At 43.4% G+C, this 16,715-nt stretch overlaps 1 protein-coding gene across 3 annotated transcripts in view; it reads left to right on the top strand.

The window, feature by feature from the left end:
- The first annotated feature begins 90 nt into the window (after window positions 1-90).
- The window catches only part of CCDC85C (coiled-coil domain containing 85C), a 161,792-nt gene continuing 145,167 nt past the window's right edge, over window positions 91-16,715 (top strand). For all 3 annotated transcript variants that reach the window (XM_073349618.1, XM_073349617.1, XM_073349619.1), the window contains exon 1: window positions 91-1,583. In XM_073349618.1, coding sequence (XP_073205719.1) covers window positions 875-1,583 — 709 coding nt within the window. In that variant the 5' untranslated portion in view covers window positions 91-874. The remainder of the gene's footprint in view (window positions 1,584-16,715) is intronic.

Below are 16,715 nucleotides of genomic sequence, written 5' to 3'. Positions count from 1 at the left end.
GCCTCTGACACCCAATCAGGCTGCGGGGGGAGGTCCCTGCCTCTCTAAGCCGCCGCTCCCCGAGCAAAGAACTGTCTGTATTCGGCAGCAGCCGGGTAAGACGGTGGGGGAAGCCTCTTGTGCAGTGGATCTGTGTTGTGCTTTCTCTCCTTCAGTACTGGAGGGGGCCCCACCTCCGCTCCTCTCCCCTCCCCAGAAGTAGGTGGGACCAGTTCAAGCCGTGTAGCTGAGCTCCTGCTTTCTGATGATTGTGCCATTAGAGGAATGCTCCTTCGCTCACCACCTCTTGTCATGAAATTTTTTACGTGCAGTTTACAAAGGCATTGACATCATCCGGAGAGCAGCCTCGGAATTAACGCCAAACAAACAACCGGAGGGACGGGTTTCTATTTCACATGTTATTCAAAAAACCAGCTACCTAGCTCAGCAGCTGTGGGGTGGACAGGGATCGGATCAGGAAAGCTGGGTCTGCACTGGAGGAATTAATGGTGCCCTTATTATTTTATTTGTACTGTTTATTGGAAATCGATGGGTTTGGGATTTTTGTAGAGGAACAAGTGAAATGAGCAAATCCAAGAAGATTGACCGTTGCTGATTAGCCTCCACTTAGTGTTGTTTTCACCTAGGGTAAGTTGATTGATTCACTTTGGAGACTTAATTAAAAGCATTCTAAAGCTTTGAATTGGATCTCCCCCTTTTTTGGTTTTTGATATGGGGGACAAATCTTTCAACGTGAATTTGCTGTTTTTTTTCTTGCCCCATCCGCTCTGAAGAACTATAATTTTCTCCCTACCCAACATGTTACAGTAAATTTTAGTTCTAGAAAACACTGTTTATTATTATTATTTAAAAGAAACAGTATCTAGACTCAAATATGGCAAAAAATTATGTGGAAGGGTCTAAGGAAGACCTGAGCAAAATTTCAGAAGAGGAGATGATGAGATGGAGCAAGGAAGAGCTGGTGAAAAGACTGAGGAAAGTAGAAAATGAAAAAATGAACTTAATGGTGGAACATGGCAACTTAATGAAGGATGTAAACAGGAGGCTCCAGGTTCATCTGCATGAGATCAGGGGGCTGAAGGAGGTGAATCAGAAATTACAAGATGATAATCAGGAACTGAGAGAGCTCTGCTGCTTCTTGGATGATGATCGGCAGAAAGGCAAAAAGCTGTCCAGGGAATGGCAAAGGTTTGGGAGGCACACGGCCAGTGTGATGTGGAAAGAAGTTGGGATGTATCAACAGAAGCTGAAGGAGCTAGAGGCAAAGCAGGAGTCCCTCATGAGGGAGAACATGGAGCTGAAGGAGATAGTCCTCATGCTAGATGAAGAGAGAAATGGAGCTGGCTCTAGGAGCTCTATAGACAGCCAAGCCAGTTTGACCAATTTGAATGGGAGCTCTGGGACCAGGGATGTGGGGGATGGTAGTAGCACCTCCAGCACTGGGAGCGCAGGGAGCCCAGATCATCATCACCATCACCTCCATCATCACAAACCTGTCGAGAATAAGGCTGGAGCAATAAGGAGATCTATGGATGACTTGTCTGTACCCGTTCACCACAGGAGTATCCCCAATGGTCTCAATGGTAAGTCTGTTCCCCCACTTCCTCCCTCTCTCTAGTTCTGTTTGAGGAAGTGCTGTCTAGTGGTTACACAATTGAGGTGAGGTGACATGGGGGCTGTGCTTAGCTCTGCCACAGATTTCCGGTTTGAACTTGGGCAAGTCACTTTAACCACTCTGCCTCCACTTTGCCCCCTGTGCAATGGAGATGTCTGTCTCAAGGAGGTGCTGTGAGGGTTAGTGCATTGACCTTTGGACAGTGCATGTATCCGGAAGAGTCCATGGGAATGCATGTTATCAATTATTGTAAGGAGTAGTAATTGTATGATAGGAAATACAGCAGGTGACCATCTGGGAAATGTGAAATGCACCCTGTGCATTTCTCTGTGATTTTATTAAACCTCTTAATCTGATAACTAGTTGGTAGTGGAGCTGTTCTGATGTAGTTATACTATTGTTAAATGCTCATCAGATGCATTATTAATGGAGGGGCTGTGAGATGGTCTTTTATTTTTTGTTTTAAGTCCTGGCAGGCAAACTGACTATATGTTTTCTGAATTAAATAACATTGATTTTCCTGTTAGTGTTTTGTTTTATCTTAGCTGCTTGCCTGATAGTTTCATGAGCTTGATAAAAGCATAGTTGGGATGTTGGAATTATTACAATCTTCATCTGCCAAATAATGGATAAAAGCATCACCTGTTAACTACATGGGGCTTTCACTGGCAGACTGTCTGAAACTGAGCAATGCCCAGTAGCTAAAGACTGTGTTCAATGTATAGGAATTAGCTTAACTTTTTTGCTTCCTCCCCTTCCTCTTCTGAAATAATCAGAGAGGCAGGGATCATTCTATAACTGAATCTGTACTTATACTTTATACAACGTGTGGTCACAATTAGAAAAATCCCAATATGGAATGATGACAGGCCTCATCCTGTTCTTCTCAGGCAGGCAAAGTTGAGTCTGTATTGAGCTGGCTTTAAAATAATACTAATATTGATGATAATAATAATATTACTAGCATATCCCGAGAATGTCCTTAAAATCCAGATTTGTGGGGAAAGAAGCTTGGGATGCAAAAAGATTTCAAATTTGACAGGAAGAACTTCTAAAGGGTGCAATTCTGATGAGACGAACCAACAGGAAGCAACCTGGGCTCATACATGACAGCTAGAGTTTCAGCTTCTTCAAGCCCTTTCCACCAGAATGTCCAAATCAGATTGGAATATTCTGTGGTAAATGGGATATAAACTACAGCATCCTCCTTTTCCAAGCTTAGAAACTGCACCCTCAGCACCGCCAGCTTGCAACAGCAAGGACTGAGTGGAATGTCAGAAGGGAGGAGTGGGGGAGTTGGTTTTTCTGAATGATGTGCTCAACTTGTCATGTTCCAAATGTGAGAATGTTACACTTACAAAGGGGTAGATGTAGTTCATCCCCTCCAATGGGAGAACCACAGGATGGGGCAGATAAGGGACTGCCAAGTCACCCTAATATTGAAGGAGTTCTAGGAATGATGGAGGGAGCAGAGGCCATGGCAAGGTCCTGGTGTTCTATGGGTAAGCCTCAGGGCCACTGAGAATGTGAGTGGGACTCACTCAGCACTTATCAGCCCAATCCTGAAGAGTGTTATCCTTTACTAACTTGCCATGCTCCGAGTTCCCTTGCAATAGCTGCCTTTTCCGTATAATAGTTGAACACATTACACCCATTTAACTCAGGGAAGGAATGCTGGTTTAGAGGCTGGTACTGTCCTCAGATGTTGCAGGACATAGTATCTTAAACGTAATTTGCTTCTCATGCTACTCTGCCATCTCATGAATTTTAAGCAGCATTTTAAAATGTCTTCAAAGCAGAATTGTAGATCTTATTTTATAAAGCTTTGCTGTTTGCATTTCAGATGCTTTGCCTTGATGTGTATTGTGCAAAAAAAGCATTTTAATTCTAAATTCTTTCTTTGTGGGAGGAGGGTCACAAAGTCTTTTTGATATACTGGGTCAAGTTCCTCCTAGATGTCACTCCACTAATTTCAGTAGAGTGACACCAGGGCTGAGTTTAGCCCATTTATGGTAACCAGATGTTTTCATGAACTGGATTGTTTGCTAACGCAAAACATAAAAAAAGGCCCTGATGCCATGGTGATGGGCGCCATAGAGAAACATTAGATAGAATTCAGTTGCCTCCCTCTGCTTATACAAGAAAAGGAAAGTCTGCAACTGCAGGGCCGAGTTGGGCATGGAAGTGGGGAGTGCTGCCTCTGCATGCCAGCCTCTCCAACCCTCCCCTGTGTAAGCTTCCCTCTAAGCTTCACCACTAGTATCCAGTGCTATGGGATGCATGAGCCAGAGCTGCTAGATCAGGGGGTTTCAACCTTTTTTTCATTTGTGGACCCCTAAAAAATTTCGAATGGAGGTGTTGACCACTTTGGAAATTGTAGACATAATCTGCAGACTCTCAGGGGTCAGTGGATCGCAGATTGAAAACCACGGTTCTATGGTAACAACTACCTTTTGCGGACCCCTTAGACATAGTCAGCGGACGCCCAGGGGTCTGCGGACCACAGGTTGAAAACCACTGTGCTAGATTCTCCACTCGCCGGGGTCATTGACACAAGTTATGGCAGCTTGTGTGATAACTTGCCTAGTTTCTCACTCTGTGCTGGGCAACCGCTCCCCCTGCACTACATATGCTGCCTCACCCCCCTCCTTTTGATGCTGGTAGCTGGGGAAACCAGGTAGCCCTGCACATTCCATGAAGTCCAAGATCTGTAAAGAGGTGAGTGCCTTGCGGAGTAGAAGCAAGGAGACACAGCATAGATGCCGTTTACTTCCAGAGGTTCTCTCAGGATATTTGGTATTGGGCAGGGTGAGGAAAGTCTGGGTTCAGAGGATGTAGCCCTTGAGCTCTTTCCTATGGGGTGTGTATGTGGAACTTTGCCCTGATGGGATAAATCCAAGAAAACTCTGTGTTTAAACTCAGTTTCCATTTCTCTGAGTGGAAATAACCCATGTAGAGGAGAAGGGAGTATTAGGTTTGGTAGGATCATGTGTGTAGGATGGGGGGCGGCCTGGCTTGGGTTTTTGTGTAGGAAGGAGCAATGTGGACTTAGGGAAAACTTTTCAGAAGTGGTGACAGGTTTAGGTTCCTCTGTTTAATGGATGCCCAACTTGAAACACTTAGGATGGTCTCTTTGGGAAATGTTGACACTGACTCTTTACCATGAACTTGTATAGTTTCATGTCTGCTGGTGTGCAGATATAATCTACACTCTGTAATAATTCATGTATGGATGCCAGTAAACCTGATCTGGTGAGTTAGGTAGTGAAGCTGTAAAATGACTTGCATAGTTGTCATTCTCCGATGGCATCGGTATTCAGCAGAGGCCCTGTGCCTTTGGAAAAGCTTGTGAATACATATGCAAATGCAGCTTCTTATCTGGCTACTTTTGATTGGCAGCAAGAAGTCTGGCACTGAGGCACACTCAGGACGGTGTGCTGCAATTCTGGTAAGGCTGCTGCAATGTGGAAAAGCGAGACAGGTGAACATAAAGAATGCAGAAAGTCGAGTGAGTCTGTGGTTGAGCTGAGACTGAAACAGTCTGCATCATGGATTCCGTCCATTTGTTCTGCTTGGTGATTCTTGTGCCGGAAGCACAAGAAGGTGGAATTCAAATTTCTTTACATTTTTGGATTGATTTATCTCCCTTGAATAAAAAGAAAGGGGAAATTTTGAGGGTCTTGTTGCAGAGAAGCACTGGTGCTAGGTTTTAATTTTTTGTGGCATTAGGCAAACTAAAAAATGCCCAGGCTGCCCATCCCCTAGCTACTCAGACAGAAAACAGTCCCTACATGGTTTCTTAGCTCTAAGAGCCTAAGATAGGACATGGAGTAAGAGTACTCAGGTTTTGCTTGGGGATCATGCTTTCCTATGTATTAAGCAGAATGATTTCAGTTGGATAGTGGTTTTGTGAAAGAGTCAAGCACTTGGAGGCCATTCAAGTCATCTCTCACACGACAAATTAGATTTGAAGGAGGTCTGTACGAGAGAACAGAGTTTAAAGCACAGCCTTGCTTTCCCTTTCCCCTATGAGCCTATGGAAGTGGGACTGAGCACAAGAGCCTAATCTAGCGTCCACTGTCCATCCTCCTGTTGACTTCAATGGCCTGAGGATCAGGCCCAAGGTGAGAAGATGTACATGAAATGATAGATTCGCCAGGTAAATTCAGGCTAATTTTAGTAGCCATGATAAAGAACATTGTCCCACTTTCCCTTGTCTTACCTCTCATTCTCTTTCCTTTAAAGTATATCAGTTCTGCGATGCAAGGGGATCTTAGTAGGCCTTTTATCAGAGAAGTTTCCAGAGCTCTGTGACTAACTACTGACAACAGCAGTAATCATGGTATTAAAGATAAGTGATGACCCCAAATTTACTAGAACAGTGTATAAATTGGATAACAGAATTTATGTTTATGTTTTACAGAATATCCAGAGACATGTCTCTGGATATTCTGTAAAAAGCCAGGTAGAAATCTGTCTGGCCTTACTGTCTGGCCTAACAAGCTGCTTGCGTGTGCTTGTTAACTATAAGGTATGTGGGAAATTAGACTCTCAGGGACTGATCCAAAGACTGCTGAAGTCAAAGGGAGTATTTCTATTGACTTTTGCGGACTCTAGATCTGACCCTTATTACTGTTATCCAATAACAGTTGAAAGCATAAGACAATTGGCTTCCATAGGATTTGTGTGCACCTCTGGGACTCTGCACAGCTGATAATATGAGGCAAATGTGACACTGGTGCCGGTATGGAACAATTCCACCCATTGGTGACCAATCACCAGTGTAGCTGCAATGGTGTAAACCACTAGTGAAGACAAGGGCGGCTGTGATTTTCACCAGTCCAGTTTAACTCTGCTTGAAATAAGGGTAAATGCAAATTGTGGCTTTCCTTTCCACACTAGAGGTTTGTATTGGTGCAAACACACTAGCAATTGATGGATGAGATGGAGACAAAATCCCAGTGCATACAAGGCTTGAGGGCTTTTCATTTTTCTCCAAGGGTCAAATTTTTGTCGTGAGAGGTTCATACTCAGCTCCCATTGAAGTTGTTTGTTCTGGGTTCCTAAGCTGCTCCTCAGTTTGTCTTGCTGTTTCCCATGTCGCCTGTGCTTTATTCCAGTTGGCTACCAGCTCTAGCTGGGTCAACTTTTCTAAAAAACCAGAGTGGTCAGAAAGGTCTGTAGGAAATCTGTAAATTTGGCAATTAGGCTATTGATTGATGTCTCTGCTGTAATAATTCATCACTGCTATCCTCTTCAATGGAAGAAGAATGATCTCTGAGGACGAGGGGGTGGAAAGATCACTAGTTTTACCGATTCCCACTTGTAAATGTTCACATATTTACCTAGAGGGGACAATATATTATGTTTTAAATGGTGGCAAAGAAACATTGTTTAAAGAGCTGTTCCATGCAGGTTGGTATTGATCTTATGTGCAGCCTTACTGTACTTCTTTCTCCCTCTATCCATTCTGCTCTCTTTAGGGCCAAAGTCCTTTGTTGTTATCGGAATATTGCAATCAGTATATACATTTGCGAGGGTGCATTAATGAGGCCTGAGAGACCAAAAGGAGGTAGGGGTAGGCAACGTCGGGCAGAAACAAGAGATATGGATTATTTAAGGTATTTTAGTGACCATCTGCCACACACTGAAGAAATAGACATTTTTCTATAGTTCTGATGGAATCCCAAAAGTTAATTTTTACAGTAAAATTTTCTTTGGAGAGGGACTCAAATCAGACTCCGCTCTCTTGCACACTCTCTGCTTCATCCACATGAATTATGTGGCAAGGGTAGTGAAATCTGAACCCAGATCTCGGTCCTGTTTCCACAAAAGCCTCTTTCTTTAGAATGGGCCAAACTAGAGCCCTGGATCGAAACATGAAGTTGTTGGATCTGAGGTTGGCTCAAGCTTCAAATCTAATATGCTTATTCTAATAATATTTAGCACTTTCTCTTCAAAGTGCTGTAGAAACATTAATTTTTTGATGCTGTTGTATTTTACATTGCAATAGTTCTAACATTTTAGAACATGAGCTACAATCCTTCATGTTAACCATGGAAACTTGCCCTGAGCTGAAACTTTAAATGTAAGACCTGAGCAGAATACCGTTTTAAAATCTTTTGAAATTTTATCCGGGTGTGTGACTAGAAGATTAAAAAATGCCCATGTTTCAGAGTGCCACCAAGAATGTGATTTGAGTCTCTTCAGGCCAGATGTTCATTGTCCACTAATTTTGAGTGCCTCAGTTTTTGGGTGACACCTAATGCCAGATTTTTCAGAGGTGTTGAGCTCATGCCTTCATTTTAGACTTGCACTGGGAGTTATGGGTACTTCTAAAAATCAGTCCATAGATGTTTACGCTGGGCCCCCAAAATTGGTGTCATGTTTAGAAATTTGCATCCCGTTGCCTGAATCTCTCAATGCTTTCTCCTTCAATCTCATTAATAATTTTGGCCTCTCTTCCAAAGAGACCTTCCACTGTTATGAGATGTCCCCTAGGAAGGAAAACTCCCTATTGATTAAAAGGCAATTTTCTATGGCTCTTGATGGAATTATCCACTTACACCTGTCAAAAGCAATCAAAATAAGGGATGTAAACTATGTTTGTTGCAATGTAAATGATTTGGTTCCTCTGGAGGCGTTTGATCAGATAAAGCAGAGGATCGAATTAAACAGCGATCTAATGAAGTGGCAGGTACAGTAACTCAAAATGCAGTCCTGCCATGCCCAGTAAATGGGGAATGTGCGGGGCATGACCATTAAAACAGGCTGCGATTTAGTAGAGGTCTCACTGTGGTAATAGTGGGCCTGTAAAAGGCTAAGGGATAATTATTCCTTTGTGGCAATGAGGGCTAAGTGTCTGGTATCTTTCATGCCTTTGGATTAATGCTCTAGGAGGCACTGGGCAGAGCACAGCGACCAATAGCTCCTGCTGCCAGTGAGAAGGTGTAACCAATGCCCTCCTGCTGGTGAGCAGCGAGACGGTGTGGAGCTTGTGACTCTGCCCATACCTCCCTCACATTCACCTCCCCTGGGGTCTATTATTGCTGTCCCAGGGCATCGTTCTGGCCTGAGGCCTGCCTCAGGTGCAGGTGCTCTGGAGGGCAGTAGGAAAGGAGAAAAGGGCTAGTAGCCAATGGGCTTAAATCGACCCAACCATTTCGGATACACTTTCCACGCAGCAGAATAAGGGAAATTAATGCTATTTTACTCTGGTTTTAAATCTGCTAAAGCTGTGACTCAAGGAAAGCCAGTTGATGCTTGAACTCCATCCTCACTCATGAGCAATCTATCCTTAACTTTATCTCATTGCAAAGCATATGACATTGCTGACCTTGGTAGTACTGGGGTGACTTAGTGCCAGAACTCACATCCGTAGCTTTTACCTGTATGGGTTGTGTGGGTTTGTGTTCCCATTTGCATTGTTATTTTTAAAGATGCCTTTTGTCTGGGAGTTGGAATTTATCATGCCCTGTCTCAAAATGTCATCATCTCCTTGTGGTTAACTTGCTGCAATTCATGAAACACTTGGCTGCCAGAAGTAGTTATGTGCAGCCGTTCCGCTGCCTGTGTAATGGACAGAAAATTGTAAGCAGCACTGCTAGACACTCGCACACTAACATGTCCACCACGAAGAGGTTGACCCATTTCCACAAATAGATCACTACTGGCAGGAAAAGTAGCATTGTCTCAGAGAATCTGCCTTTCCGTTGCCTATTGACTTGTGAAGTAAGAAGAAGGTTAACTCTGTCTCCCGCATCAACAATCATGCCAACACGTGACTCTCCATAGTAACAGAAGCATCGTTGCTCATGTATGTTTGTAAATCGCTTCTTCATCTGACAGAGGCTTAAAACGGCAGCAATTCCATTTTTCTAATGAGCACTTTTATTTGTGAATGGGATGCATGGTGTACAGCACTCGGAAATGATCTCTGGGTATATATAGGCATTTATGAAGCACTTATCACTGAGGTATTGGAGTGCTGCATTGCATGTTATATATGACACCTTTGTTGTCTTGTGAGTCTGCACCATTTGGGCCAGGTTGCAATTGACTTTTGTGCACAGGGACCACAGAAAAAGAGGGGCCCCCTACCTTATATTGCCCTTGCAAGAGCTGGTCACAATAACAGGGACTGCTTGGCCCTGGCTCCCTTTGGAAAGCAAATCACCTGGCCCCTCCTCCGCATAGGTTCAAGGAGTGGGGCTGGGCACCTAGAAGAGGGGGAGGGATAGCTCAGTGGTTTGAGCATTGGCCTGCTATACCCAGGTTTGTGAGTTCAATCCTTGAGGAGGCCATTTTGGGATCGGTGGCAAAAATTGGGGATTGGTCCTGCTTTGGGTAGACTAGATGACCTCCTGAGGTCCCTTCCAACCCTGGTATACTATGAAGAGCAACTGGCTAGTGCACAGTGTGTACACGTGGGGGAGAGTGCCTCCCTGAGGCATTGTGGTCCCCCTACACCGTAACACCCAGTCTAGCTGTATATGAACGGGAGTGGTATTCAACATCCTCATTGAAACCAGCTGTCCCATCATCCAGTGCAGTTTTTAAATGCTGTTCTAGTCACTATCAGGAGCACTCCTTAGGATAATTGGGGCCTGTTCACAAACCCTTACTCATCAGCATTGACTCACTGGCCTGTACTCCTCTCTGTACCAGCTCGGGCTGCTGTGCTCTGAGGTGACTTCAACCTGGGAGAGGGTAACCAGTAGTGCTGGTTATCTACTAGGGAACGCAGCCTTAGGAGCCTTGCCACAGGAAGCTGCCAGTCAGCACATCCCCACCCCCGCTGCAGCCACTTCCGTCAGTGGTGCCAAATTTTCAGCTTCCTTTTGCAGTTTTGATTACTATGGGCTCCAGTCTCCCTGATGGTGGGCTCCACTCAGGGATCATGACCCCATTATGCTAGGCACTGTACACAATCAGAACAAAAAAGATGGTTCCTGCATTAAAGCACTTACAAGCTAAGACTACGACAAGAGACAACATTTGGATACAGTCTTTCTGCTCCCAGGGACCCTGTGGCCTGGTCAAAGCTATCCTAAACCAGGGATGAATTTAGCAGATTGGTTTCAGTGGGGCTCTCATGAGAACCCCACGTTTGCAAGCTTCTCAGTAATGTATGAGCCAGTGTCACATAAGCATGGTGGGTTTCTCTTCACATTACCATATGAATTTGGGAATAATAGCGGTGATTGGAGGCTCTTGTGGGCTCAGGTGCATGGGTCAGGTGCACGCTGAAGATCAAAGAGTAGAAGGGTGATAAGATTGCTAGACTATGTTGCAGTGTCACCCCAGCCCTGCCTGCAGGGCCTGCTCAAGCAAATCTGCGACACCCTGCAAAGCTATTCAGTTGCCCTCTCTACCCCCTGCAGTAAGGCTCAAGACAGTGTGTTGATCTCCTTTCTTCTCCTGCACCTGCCCCAAACTGCTCTGCTATGCCTGCTGGGGATCTGGTCTCACAATAGGGAAACAGAGCTTAAGTGTTTATGGAGGAAACTAGGGGATTAGTGGATGGAGGAGGTGGGGGGAGCCTGCATGAGCCTAGCTAGGCTCACAATAAAGAGGGAAGGACTTCTGGGTTTCCCAGGGGGCTCATGTTATCACCACCATGGAGTCAAAATAAGGCTGCTCCTGCTTCACATCGCTTGGACGAGAGCTGGAGCAGTAGGCAACGTACTATTGTTTCAGCCTGTCCCCGGTGAGGTGGAGAGTGGCTCATGAGCTGGGGCCCCACCCTGCCTGTGGGCTTGGTGCATCCTGATTATAAGAAAATGAGGTTGTAGTGTGTGGTAAGTGTGCTGCTCTGTGCAGTAAGCTGCAGGACTGATGTTGCCTTGAGCTGTCACTAAGGAATGATTCTATCAAAAGAAAAGGGAGAGGATAAAGAGGACAAGTCAAAGCAGATCAATAAAAACAAACAACTATTTAAAAAAATTAGGTAATCCTTGTGGCATTTCCAATCCCTGAAGCTCAATATTTCTATGGAAACCATTGTAGCAAAAAGTTTGCTGTCAGTATCCTTATCTGATATCTTTCTGCTGGTTGGAGTTACCCACAGTTTTCTAACCAGAGCTGTCAGAATCTAGGCTGATATTACAAATATAAGGTTGCACCCTGCATTCCTTGCTTTGACTTGACCATTAAGTGTCAGACATGCACTAGAAGACTCGCATCCATCTTTCACATGCAATTTCTTACTAGGATATATGTCTTGTGTTCTATGACCTTAGTTATCATTGATTATGTCCTGTCCCATGAACACCTCTCCTGTTCTTACCTACTCCTTATATAGGTATGTCTACACTGCTCACTCCTTATGGCAGTGTGTAGAGTACATATATGATACACACTCCAGAACGGGTACAAACAGCAGTATAGACGGTGAAGCACTGTTTAGGTGAGTAGAGACTCACCTGAACCTTTATGATATGTACCTTACACAGCTTTCTTCATGCCCATGCAGTGCCTGCTGCATCTATACTGCTATTGTTAGTAGTGTAGTATCCTGCTGCCTCCCAGCTGCTGGAATCTCTCCCTGCAGGAGGGAATGCCTTCCAGCAATGAGGAAAGGCTCTGGCAGGGGAGAGGCAACAGGGTAAAGCAGCTGCTGAAGTCTTTTCCCGCTGCCTCCCCCTCCCAGAGCCTTTCACTAACACACGTAGTTACACACCACAGTGTGGATGTAGCCTGCTTTTTGCTGTGGCATGGAGCTACATGTTTAACATCAGACGATTCCAGAGCAGAAGGCATGTCATCAACCAGCTTACTATTCAGGATCTGCTTTTTGCAGATGCTGCTGCATTCGTTTCTAATTCACCCAATGAATTGCAGGTTGTAATGAACAGGTTTTCTGATGCATGCACCAAGTTTGGCATGGTAATCAGTATCAAGAAAACAGTTGTCCTGTCAGAAGGTACCAGCATTCCACCTAAAATCTATGTCAATAATGAAGCTCTGAATAATGTGGGTCACTTCTGCTATCTCAGCTCAATTCTTACCAGCTCACTTAACCTTGATAGGGAACTCAATGCAAGAATCGGCAAAGCTTCTGTCATTTTTGGCAAACCTACCTCACGTGTTTGGAACAACAAATTGCTAATCCTGAGCACAAAGGATCAGGCTTGTGTCGTTAGTACTCTTCTTTACGATTGTGAAAGCTGGGTTACAGACTCCAAGTAGAAGTGGAGATTGAGCAGTTTCCACCTCTGATGTCTTAGAAAAATCTTTGGAGTTACTTGGGATCAGTAACGAGATCCTTGAGCAAACCGGCCTACAGTATATGCAGACTACCCTGGATGTTGGCAGGCTTTGCTGGTTGGGACACATGGAGCCCATACCTTGAGATAGTCTGCTGAAGGCTATGCTCTATGGCCAACGCAAGAATTGCCTGTGACACAGAGGAAGGCCAAATCTCCTATACAGTGACAAAGTCAAGCAAAGTCTCAAAACATTCAGCATTCCCACTGACAACTGGGAAAATTCTGCCCACAATCGCTCAGTTTGGAGAATCTGGGTTCAGGCTGGTGCAGTCACCATGGAGAGCCACCAGAGAGCCCAGGCTGAGGCCTGCAGGTGAGCCAGGGAGCAGAGTATGCTTCAATCTCCATCTGGCATGTGGAGCTGTAGCCACTGTGGAAAGGTTTTCTGCTCACGCATCAGGCTCTTTTTCATATCATTGCTAAGCACCACTGACGGACTGACTTTGTCATGTCTCCTTTCATCTGTCAAGATCCTAGATGGCCAAGAGTACTTACATGTACCTGAAATGCCAGTGCCAGCAGTGTGCAGTGTAGACATAGCCTTTATGTGTAATGGGAACTTTCTCCAGTTCCTTAATGAATGGCTAGGAGTTTGAGCCACATCTTCTTATTAAAGGGATTTATTTATTTCCAGTAGCTGAGTTGATTCTTTCACTGGCTTTCCCCATCTACCCCACATTTAGCATGATGTATGTTTCCCGTGGATCCATTTTCAGTATAGTAAAGTTCCCACATTTTATGTTGGAACACCTTTGTCAATTTTTGAAGCCTATCCTGCCAACAGGGTAATGGGGCCAGAAGCAATCCTTTTCAGGTGCACAATCATTTTAGTTCTTGAGAGAGTTATAAAGAAAATGGTATTTTACGTATAATCTTAAGGCATTTTTCTGATAACAATACCTAGCTCTTATAGAGTATTTTTCATCAGTAGATCTCAAAGCATTTGAGACGTGGTGTTCTTTTGTCTTCCTGATTGCTCTTTCTTCTCTCTCTCTTTGGTACTTGCATTTGCAGAAGCAGTCTTGTATTTGTAAATTTCCCAGAAGCTAAATACAATGTTGATCTATGCTTTGGATCTGCAGAGCTCTTAATCCTTTCCTGTTGAGTTTAAAGCTTGTTCTCAGTGGAATGTGATAAATACTTCTAGGTTATATGATCTTCACCAGTGGTTCATGTGGCACACAAGGGTGGCATTGTAAAAATTACTGATTTTTAAAAGGCCTGTTATTCTTGATGCTGGTAGCTACTCACACCCAACGCTGTAGCAAGTCAATTGTTTGATACGTTGCAGACTGCTGATAGGTCTATACTTTGCTATTACATGTGTGTCATGCTTGCCTTCTTGCTTTTGAATTATTCACTCTTTCGGTTATGATTTTTATTTTTCATACTATAAACAGTTTACAGTTCAGCTACTGCTGTGGATCTGCTCTTGCAAATGTGATAACATTTGCAATGCAGTTTTCTCCTAGAGGTTTTTCTTTTGTCATCCTCTTAACTACTTGTTCCTCCTCTTAAAACACGGGGATCAGTTCTCAAAGCCTGAACATTCGTTCCTCTTTGATGTCATGAAACAAGATAATGCATGCCCTGTTTGTTGAGATGTTCTCTCTCTTGGAATTGCTGAAGATTCCACTTCTAACTGTAACTACTTCTGCAATTTGCAGTCCTCCAGGCTATGTTACATATCTGCATTTGAACAGAATGATACTCCGTTCAGTATATTTAGACAACTTTTGTAGGTGGGTCAGTTTTTTAATTGCTTTGATTTATGGGTTTTGTGGAAGTCTAATCTGCCATGGCTGTTTTGTCTCCTTCTGTCATCTTTTAAACCAAATTAAAAATCTGGGTTTTTCTTACTCTGTGGTTAAAGATCTTGTTGTTGCTGTAATTTTAAGCCTTATAAGGACAGCTGCTGGAGGGAAAGGTGGTCTTGTAGCTCAGGCTCAGGAACTCAGAAGACATGGGTATGTCTCCTGTCTTGACCACGGATTTCTTGTGAGACCTTGTGCAAATCATTTAAAGTTTCTGTGGCTCAGTTCCCTACCTGTAAAATGGGGCTAATAATACTTCCTTTGTCTGTACATTTAGATGCTAAGCTCTTCAGGAAAGGAAGTGCCATTTATAACGTGTAGGTACAGCACCTAGCACAACGGGGCCTCTAGACACAACTGTAGTACAAATAATAACAAACACATTTTTCAGAAAAAAGAAAAGGAGTACTTGTGGCACCTTAGAGACTAACCAATTTATTTGAGCATGAGCTTTCAGAGCTAGCCAGGAGCAGTTCTTCTCCTTTTCAGTAACCAAAATCCCCAGCTGCTCTGAATTCCCAGTTTAGGCATCAATAAAGTTGAAACAAGGCTTCAAGTTCTTCTGTAAAACTTAAAAAGTGTGTTTAAATTTCTGGGAAGGGGTCTTTATAGCATGTACGCTACCTAGGACAAAGGGAGGCCTGACCTGACTGAGACCTCTATGTGCTACCAACATCTTAATGTTAAATATTCCTAACAAACAAACTTTCCATAAGGGTTTCAGAGTAATAGCCGTGTTAGTCTGTATTCGCAAATAGAAAAGGAGTACTTGTGGCACCTTAGAGACTAACCAATTTATTTGAGCATAAGCTTTCGTGAGCTACAGCTAGCTCACAAAAGCTTATGCTTATGCTCAACTCTAAGGTGCCACAAGTACTCCTTTTCTTTTTTCCATAAAGGAAGTCCTCAGGTGAATGAGACAAGGAACAATAAACACCACTGTCCATACTAATAACAGACAGACAAGACAAATGCACAATAGGTAAACTTATGTCCTAGTAGATTGCAAAAGCAACAATTTTGGGGGGGAAATAGCTGGAGGTGGAAGTTGTTGTCTTTCAGCTTATCTAATTTATGAGCATGTGTGATCCTAAATTTTATACTCCGGTTTTGTTTTTTTTTTATGATGAGATGATAACATAAGACTTCCTAATGCAGTTTAGGCTGAGACACAGTTCCATAGTCATGAAGGAAATGAATCCTCAACTGCTGTGTTTCTCTTTGTCTCAGCCAAAAGCTAATAATGTCCATGCTATAATAGCTAAAGACTCTTTTCCTTGCCTTGCCAACTAAACTCCCACCTTGTCCCTTCATTGCTCCATTTCTGACCCCTCTAATTTGTTAACACCTAATAAGTCTCGAATTAAAGGAAATCAGATCCAGTCTGCTGTCTGTCTGAACCAAATGTTTCTTTAGCCAACCCTGGCTTTTATTCTTGGTTGCATGGTGGATTTCACAGGGAGGAGATATTTGTCAGTATACTAGCAAATCATTAAAATGGTGACAAGACCACAGTAACTCTTCCTCAGCAATTATGTATGAAAGGTTGTCAGTGTGAGTATTATGGGAAGTTTAAAAGCCTTAATTTTCATTTGGAATTGAAACCTTAATGACTTTCCACTCCCACAAATCATAAAGACCTTGTTTCAGATTTAAGTTGACATAAAAAGCCTTTTTTATCAGATTTCTTTTTGTAAAGCTTTTTCATGAAAAAATTTAAATAGATTTGTGAGTCACTGCTCTTTGTATAAAAGATAATTACTGGAATATGAACTTCACAAAAGTAGCATTTGTGACTCTGCTGCTAGCCAGCCAGTGGAAGCTTTTGCTTTATCTCTTTTCAATTAGTTAAGTTAAACAACATCTCTGTTTGAAAGGACTAATTATGCTTCTGTTTGTTGTTTGTCTAGTATGCTAAATGTTTTCTATATGTAAAACCAAGCAGCAAGGGGGAAAAATAAGGATTGCCCCAAATGAACACCATTTAATTATTCGCAAAAAGAAAAGGAGTACTTG

This window comes from Lepidochelys kempii, chromosome 6 (genome assembly GCF_965140265.1).
Source record: "Lepidochelys kempii isolate rLepKem1 chromosome 6, rLepKem1.hap2, whole genome shotgun sequence".
NCBI lineage: Eukaryota > Metazoa > Chordata > Testudines > Cheloniidae > Lepidochelys > Lepidochelys kempii.
The sequence above is the reverse complement of the archived record's forward strand: the minus strand, read 5'-3'. Positions and strand labels throughout refer to the sequence as shown.